Below are 8,702 nucleotides of genomic sequence, written 5' to 3'. Positions count from 1 at the left end.
GTTGACAAGTGCCTAAAAAAGCAAGCCGCTACCTCTCACCCTGCGGTTGCCGCCCAGCCTGGGGCCCCACTTGACAGTACCAGGACCCCGGCGGCCCCTTCAGTAGCTGTGGAGCCGACACCGGTGAACACCCTGTCTCTGACGCAGGACGGTACCCTTGGTGAAAGGGTCACAGTCCCGCTGCCCAGCTCTTGAGACGAAGAAGAAGAGATGGACCAATCGAGCTCGCGGAAACGCGCTCGCGAAATCGAGAGCGAGGACGAGGGGGTGACCGGCCCTCGCAAGCAGGCACCGTGCGTTCCTCCCCACTCGGAGAAGCGCGTTTCTCTCGACGAATCTCCCGACGATCAAGTTGAAAGAACGGATAACGGCGGCAACATCTCCCGACACGCCGTAGAGACGGTCGCTACCTCCCCCCTGCCTGACGCACAAGATGACGCTGCGGCCACCAGAACAGTGTCGTCTGCTGCGGCTCCCCTCCCGATGGAGAGTACGGACGCAGTCTCTCGGCCTGTCAACAAGGTGCCGGCCGCTTCCCTCGCACTCCCTCGAAGCAAGGGCGCGACTGCAGCCACAGACACGTCGTCTGCTAGCTTTGGGGATACGCTGCCTGCTACCACGACTGCTGCAGCGCACACTCCCAATCCGAGGGTTTCGGCACCGTCGGTGCTTCCGGACAAGACCCTCGCGTCAAAGTTCCTGAAGGGCCCACCACACCAGATACCTGCACAGCAGAACCTGCGGAAGAAGAAGAAGAAGCAGCAGCAGAAGAAGTCGAAGAAACACACTTCTACCGCTTCAGAAGCTTCTACTTCCCGTGTGACCAACTCCTCGCAGTGTGCTCCTGAGACTGCAGCCACTACAAAGGCAGTGGAGCGTGAGGAACTCTCAGCTCGTGAGCCACCTGGGGATGACTTCCAGCTGGTCCTGTCGAAAGGAAATCGGCGCCGTGCAAGGGCTTTGGAGAATGCAGCACTCCCAGTCAATCCTGCGGTCACCGGCACGGTGCTTTTCCGCTCATCTGCACCGGGTGGAGCTTTCCGGAGTGCCCCGCGCCTCACACTCACGGCGGCACTCTCTGCGCGACCAGGTGTTGCTGCAGTTTGTGTGAACCACAAACGCAACATCGTGGCCGCCGATACGACCACTCGGGCATGCCTTGAGGAGCTGCTGGCAGTCACCGAGCTCCATGGCATTCCAGTGACGGCCTGCCTGCCGGCTGAGCGTGGAAAGAGCACCGGCTACATACACGGGATGGACGGGATGCCTGCTGACAAGGACCTGCTGGAGGCCATCGAGTCTTCCGTTCCAGTCTTCACGGCAACAAAGGACGGCAGCACGGGGACCATACGGTTTGCGGGGCCGGTCCCCCCTTGAACAAGTGAGCATTTCCAAGCTCTGGTTCAGGTTCAGGGTGTCGGCAATGCGGTCGTTTCGGTCACGTGGTGGAGAGCTGCAAATGGCCGACAGGCTGCATTTCCTGTCGCAGGAGCCACCCTGAAGGCTCCCCTTGCCAGACAGTCCGCTGTGTGAACTGCGGTGGCGCCCACACCGCGGACACTCCGGCCTGTCCTAAGCAGCAGGAGGAACGACGGGTGGCCACCATCATGGCGTCCTCCACCATTGCACTGTCCAGGCAGCGGTCCGTGCGGAGAGCCAGTTGGAGCAGGCCACCACACCCTCGCCGCGCTCCTATGCAAACGCAGTCAAGGGCATCGCTGATCCTTCAAGGCGTCCGGTACCAGCTCCACGCAGCTCCCAACGTCCGGTGCCGCAGGCCACTGCTGTCCTTTCGACCACACCCCCTACCGCTCCCCTGAGACAACCGTGGAACAGCTGGTGGCGAACCTGCTGCTGACTATGCAGGCAGTCAGCACCATGCTTCCTGCTGACCACCCTCTCCACGCCATCTGCCTACAGGCAGTGGTACTCCAGAACCAGACCACCCAACATGGCTGATTCCTCTGCTACAAGGAAGGACCGCCGCCGTCCAAGTGTTCTCCAGTGGAACGTCAACTCACTGCGGCGGCGGCATGCGGAGCTCTCGCTACATCTGCTGCAGAGTGAATATGATGTGCTTGCTCTGCAGGAGGTATACACTGCTGCAGAGAAGCTGCGACTGCCAGGCTACGTGGGCTGCAGTGCTCGCACTTCCTGCTCACAGGAGTCATGCCAGGCCGCCCCCTGCCTCGATGACACACATCAGCAAGGAGCTCCCCGCTGCGCAGTGTACGTGAGGCGAGAGCTACCCCAGGTGGAGATACAAGTGGCTGACCTGACTGGCGGACCGTTTGAGTGCTGTGCAGTGCGCGTACGCATCGGGGGCGTAAACACTACTGTCGCCCGTGTGTATGTCCGACCCGGCCAGCCTTGGGACCCCTCCTGCCTGCTGCGTTTGGCTAGCCACCTGGGCAAAGACTTCGTCCTCTATGGCGATTTCAATGCCCACCACACAGCCTGGGGTGGCCGGCACTGCTGTCCTCATGGCAAGGCACTATGAGATGCTGCTGACCAACACGGCCTGCAGATTCTAAACACTGGCGCCCCCACTTTCATCCGGCGTGGAGCTCGTCCAACACAGACGGCAATCGACCTGAGCCAGACCACAGAGGACTACCGGTACAGCTGGGAGATGCTTCCTGACACCTGACGTTCCGACCATCTTCCTCTGCTCCTGTCTCCTTTTCGAGGCAAGTCCTCCAGGAGCAGAGAGTACCTCACAGTCAACTGGAAAGCCTTCCGTGAGCTCTGCCAGCAGGCGGACTACGACGGGGATTTGTGGCAAATGATCGTGGAGTGCGCCAATGCCGCTACCATACGCTCTGCTGTCCCGGAGGGCAAACCAGTTCCGGATATACGCCATTTAGAACTGCGAGCTGCTCGGGGCCGTGTGGAGCGCAGGGCCCGGTGCACCATGCTTCCGCAACAATGGACGGCCTACCACCTCGTGGATGCTGTCTGTCGCCGCCACGCCCAACGACGCAGACGGCAAAGCTGGGAGAGCCTCTGCTCCACCATCAGTCACAATCCAGATGGGGCTCGAGCTTGGCGCCTGCTGAAGTCACTGATGGATGTTCCAAGCGCTCAACGTCAGTCCTTAACCGTGGCTGTCCTCATGGGCATCAGCGAGCGGGCCCTGGTCGAGCTAGCCTAGCTGACCGGTTTGCTGAGAAGTCTCAAGTCCCGCAGATCCTGCCCTCGACGGTCGCCACAAGACGCTGCCTCCCTCCCTGCCACCATCCAGAGTGGGTGCCGTGCTGCCTTGGCACTCAGTGGAAAATTCTGATCTGCTTACACCAAACACAGCGGGCTGTGGTAATCAAGAACAGCCGCGAAGCAGGATACAGTTTCGTGACATATGTATCTAAGAAATAATAACCCTTAGCCCATTTTAATTTCGTTTTTTTTCCATTGTCACGTGTTTATTCTCAGATATCAAGGGAGTAATGCATGTTTGCCTAGTTAAATTAATTTATCATTTTGGTCAGCGCCTACATTTATTGAACCTAGGTCTTCCTTGAGCTTCCCTCGTGATTTTTTTCTACTTTTGCGTCTGGTGTCTTCTCACAGAAATGAAACAGTTATTTTGCTGCACGAGGTGCTGCTTAGCTTGGGTTTATATCTAGTCTCCCCTTTGTTACGTCGAACTTGTACACAACATGGTTCGACCAACGTAAGCCGAACATTAAATGCGAAACTTTTTCTTCGAAGCCTATACGTTGACGACTATCAAGATGTAGCCTTAAGAGGGAGCTTGCGCCTCGGCGTTGTTATGGAACAGCGGGGACGCACAGTTCGTGATCGAATGCAAAGTTGCAGCTATGATAACAGAAGTCCAGTCGTGATGTGACTGTAGGGGGGGGGGGGGACAGGGGCACATTCCACCATTGGCACAGGTCCCATTCTTTAATGCTGATAGTACAATAAATTACCGAATACACTTACAGGTAACCTGTTTAGGTCAAAAGCAACTCATCGCAAGGGCCTCTGTAATGTGTGCTCGCTCATACACACAGACACATGCATGCACGGACACAGACAAACACACACACACGCGCGCACACACGCACACACACACACACACACACACATGGACGGACGGACGGACGCACGCAAGCAAGCAAGCAAGCAACCACGCACACACACACACACACACAAGCACACGCACGCACACAAGCACGCACGCGCAAGGACGCACGCACGCACACACACACGCGCGCGCACACATGCGCGCACACGCGCACACACACTCACGCACATACACACCTACATGCACGCATGTACACACACACACTACCGCGCGCACACACGCACACACATACACGCCGTACACCACACACGCAGGCACACGCACACGCACACACACGCAGGCACACGCACACACACACACACACACGCACGCACTGCAGCTGAACGGATGTTCTGCATCCTTGGCATAGAGTGGCGCTGACTAGGCATGCTACACATGATCAAATACGCAAAAAAGCAGCACGGAGTGACGGCCGTCGCGCAAATGAAATGGGGAGCACCGCGCGCGTGATGGGGAGATTGTGTGCACGCCTCTGATTTGTGGCAAGTGGCCGTCTCTTCCACTTTCATTCCCATTTTTCCACCTTTTCTCATTACTCCGACATTTAAAAAAATCAAAGGTAATCAGCTTTACGTATGCAGTTTTACGTATGAGTTTTACGTATCATAGTCTGTAGGCTTCAGTTGGTTGTTGCTGAGCCGCCCTTTGAGCAGAAACATTTAGCAGCACTTGCCTTGATTCGTGTCACTCAGCAGCTTTGAAGTAACGTGCATGCTTTGTTAGTAACTGCATGTCATCTGAATAGTGAAAAAAGTCGCAGTTCCACCCGAAAGGCAAAGCATCTATCTGTGACAGCAAATTAGTAGACAACGATGCAAAGTAAGGATAGCAGTTTTATTGGCCGCATAAACTTCTAAACATTCGCTTACCAATTAAATTAACCCGCAAGGTGTCACGCGCACGCAAGCAAACATGAACAGATCTCACTCGATGACCGTGCACATTCGCTGTGACGCGCCTTACAAAGTCCATGTAAGATAACACCGTAACCACGCGGCGTATGCTGTATACGCGAGTGATAGCTTGCGAGGGTAAGCCGACGATGGTGGCTCAATTTTGCGCGTGCAAGGAGAAAAGTTGGGAAGAAGCGCGCCGTCTTCCATCGTCCGCAAGGCACTTGGGGGAGGGGAAAGAGGGGACGTTCTACTCTGGCAGCGCTGCGTATTGCGCTGTGTTCTCACCAGTTAGTTTGCGTGGAAGCGATAGTAGCAAGAGGTATAACGTAAAACCCCTTAAACTTCATAAAGTAGCGACACTCTGCTCCTCCGCCATCACTTCTCGTTTCTCCTCTCTTTCACGCTGCCTCCTCGACTGTGGCGCCGCCTACACTGCTCGAGCGTAGCAACGGCGCCAAGATGCGCTCCTCGCCACTCCGGAGACGCTTCTCGAGCTAAAATGGCGCTGATGCATGGCGCGAGGGACCACGTGATGCTATTAGGCCAATAGCGACGCGGCGTCGGCCTAGGCCAGAGTGTGTAAGGAGGAGGCGGCATTTTTCAAAGCATGGCACTACTTTACGAAGTTTAAGGGGTTTGAGTAGAACGAACGTCAATTCTTTCGCCTCTGCTGCCGCCCTTCCTCACTACAGCGTTTAGACAACGAGTGTGAGTGTTCATCGAGAGAGATGTGTTAATGTTTTTTTGTGTGCGCGTGACGCCATGCTTGTTAATTTGATGAGTAAGATGCTTACAAGTTTCTGCGGCCGATAAAACTACTATCCTTACTTCGAATAGCTGCCTACTAATGTGCTATCGCAATCGATGCTCTGCGAAATTGCGACTTCGCACACTAGCGGCTTGTGCAATCCATGACGCAGGGCAAACTGCAGAGTTTACAGGGCTGCTTTCGAATCGTGAGGCTAGGTTGGGAGAAGCAGACAACTGCTTCGGGGCTAGAGGTGACAAGCTTTCCTTCTTAACAATGTCAGCAACAGAAAGGCACCTGTGAATTTGCCGCAGGCTCCACAATGCCGATGTTGGGCGTATCGCAGGCTTGAAGCCAGATGGTATCGAGGCATGTTGTCTCGTCACAATATCACCTAATGTAGCCTGTGGTGGCCACGCCGGCAAAGCGGCTAAACGGTGGGATAGAAGCCGTGAAAGGTGTAATGATTTCTAAAATACATATACAGCTGACACTCAGCACCTACGCCCCCGGCGTTAAAATGAACGTGATGCTCGCTCGGCGTCCTTTAATAATAACAAAAAAAGGTCCAAACTGCTGAAGATGCCCGCCAAGAAGTCTCAAAGCATGGCGGAAATGTCAATATCTGCGCTGTCGTCCTCGCCTGGTCAAAAGGTGAAAAGTTTGAATTCGATTTAACCTCTAGTGCCTTCTTGAGCGAGTTGAGGGTCCGAATGTGATGTTTGAACCATATGATTTATATTGTGAGGCCCGCGATGTCTCAAACGACAGGGTCTGCGACTTCCAGCGGAAGTACAGCGCCTCAACGACAGCATTTGAGAACGTTAGCTGTTATGAAGGAAGGGTGCGAGAACACTCCCCTTAACACCAGTAACACCGCATGGTCGTACCACCAACGTACTGACGTACTTCGCGGTGTTATCACTACCGATATCACCAGTGCCACTGGTACCACCACCGGAACCTTATAAGATGTACCCCCGCTACTGATACTGCCGGGAGCACCAGTACCGGATCTATTTTCGGTATGGGCGCACATTTTTAGACTTCACTGTCATCGGCATCTGCCTTCGAAAGAAACTAGAAACATATAGGATACTGAAAAGTGGGAGTAACTCGTCAAGAAAGACATTTCCTTAAAATATAACAACTACGAGATGAGCGGCGTCACCCCGAGGCGCAGCATTCCACTTAGATTTGCGCCACGGTTGGCGACATCAGCCGCATTGAGAGAAAAGCTTAGCAGGGATACATCTCGGAGCAAGGGCCGTCAGAAAAATAAAACAAAAGGGCACTTTAGGATATGAATGTTATTCAGCTTGCAATATAAGCGTATTTCGCAAGTGCGAAAATACAAAGTTGGGTAAATAATTTTGTTAATTACGTGTTTTCTTATTGACCAACCATCCCACGCGTAGTCTGTTTGCTTTGGAGCATAAAGCTTCTGTGCAAGCGTCTGTGCAAGCGGCATTCGCTTAGGACGCACGGCGTTCTAAACAAAATGAGGGAAAGTTTTTCTGAAGGCACCTTTATAGGATTGAATGAAGAGAGAAAGAAAACGCGAGGCAGAAACACAAACAGTCCTCAGTTTTACGGTTTCCCTGGAAGCTGGCGTCGAATCTTGTAGTCACCGGTCTTCCGCATTTATGTCGTTTTCTAATTTAACAAGCTTCTTCAATTATTTGGGAATGTATAATGCAGTAATCTGGTTTAGCCTGTTACTTTCCGATATTGTGTCTTTAAATATCAACTTGAAGGCATGGTGGAATGATGTTAGCTACATATTCTCGTTTCGATTTTCAGGCGCAGCTTCGTTTTCCCACCTGCGCGGGTGTTTGGCGTGGCTGCGTTTCTCGCCAGAACAACGGAACCGATCCCGTTGACAGTGAAATAGTAAAGTGGGCTGATTTCGGGGTCTGTGCAATCAAAGGTGGTGATTCGTGGAGTCGATCCCATCACCATGCACGATGTGTGTCCTCGCTAGGGTTTTAATGTGGTTTGTAACAGGAACCCATTCTGGGGCGAGTGCAATAAAAGGTGTGGTATGGTCAATCCTGATAATGCTACGGTATTACAGTCATTCAGGTGTAGAGGGTGCACCTATAACTTTTTCCCCTCTTTTTCTGGCGTTGGCTGCGGGGTCCAATTAAAGCACGAAGAAGTCAGCTTAATTCCCTCTCGTGTATTGCTTCTACATAAGAAGTGTGATAGCGCGCATAACATTAAAACAGCGTCTACGTAACTTTATATGGTATCTAAATTGATGCAACATCACATAGCGTCAACAGATTTAGCATTAACATAGGAATCTACATCAAGGAAGCTTCGCGTCCACCGACACCCACAGTGCGTGACATCCGCATAAATTTTCTGAGTAAGATATTCACTGAGGACAGAATAAATCGCATTGAAACGCATTATAAGTTGCATGCTTTAAGCAGGAAAATGAAGGAGACAGCGTTTATTCCGATTATTGCCGTGCATTTTGTTGTTACCCTGTCTGATCAAAGAGTGTTGCTCTACATGCAACGCTGTCAGCAATAACGTGGCTTCAGTGCTTGCTCGGCGGAACTGATTATTGTTCCCGTGCCAGATACCATGACAGCGGTGACATTACACCGGATTTCCTCGTGTAAGGCCTGCACTATCTTGCGGGAATTTTACCGGGCGCGGACCTTACACGAGACATACAAATAGCTATATAATCCCTGAAGACTCGAGCTGTGCTCGCGCTGATATGCAAAATAACGCAATTGCTGGCGGGCGAGTTTGAACACATTTACAGTCGCCAACCTATTTTCCAACACGTACAATGACGCGGAAATCTCCGAATAATCGGGTAGTCACAGACACACGCAAAAAAGAAGATGAATTGGAACGGCAAAAGTTATTTTGTACTTTTTTTGTTATTTTCCCCCCTTTGCGGTAGCGTAGATTTCTGGCCATTCATGGTGAACTTAGACACTTG

The 8,702-nt window shown here is 52.7% G+C and overlaps 1 protein-coding gene across 1 annotated transcript; it reads left to right on the top strand.

The window, feature by feature from the left end:
- Window positions 1-280: 280 nt before the first annotated feature.
- Window positions 281-3,363, top strand: LOC135902675 (uncharacterized). The gene is made up of 2 exons (XM_065432888.1): window positions 281-1,381; window positions 1,490-3,363. The coding sequence occupies exon 1, from the start codon at window positions 484-486 to the stop codon at window positions 1,375-1,377; it is 894 nt and encodes a 297-aa protein (XP_065288960.1). The 5' UTR covers window positions 281-483; the 3' UTR covers window positions 1,378-1,381; window positions 1,490-3,363.
- The last annotated feature ends 5,339 nt before the right edge of the window (window positions 3,364-8,702 follow it).

The sequence above is a fragment of the Dermacentor albipictus genome, chromosome 1 (genome assembly GCF_038994185.2).
Source record: "Dermacentor albipictus isolate Rhodes 1998 colony chromosome 1, USDA_Dalb.pri_finalv2, whole genome shotgun sequence".
Taxonomy (NCBI): Eukaryota; Metazoa; Arthropoda; class Arachnida; order Ixodida; family Ixodidae; genus Dermacentor; species Dermacentor albipictus.
The sequence above is the reverse complement of the archived record's forward strand: the minus strand, read 5'-3'. Positions and strand labels throughout refer to the sequence as shown.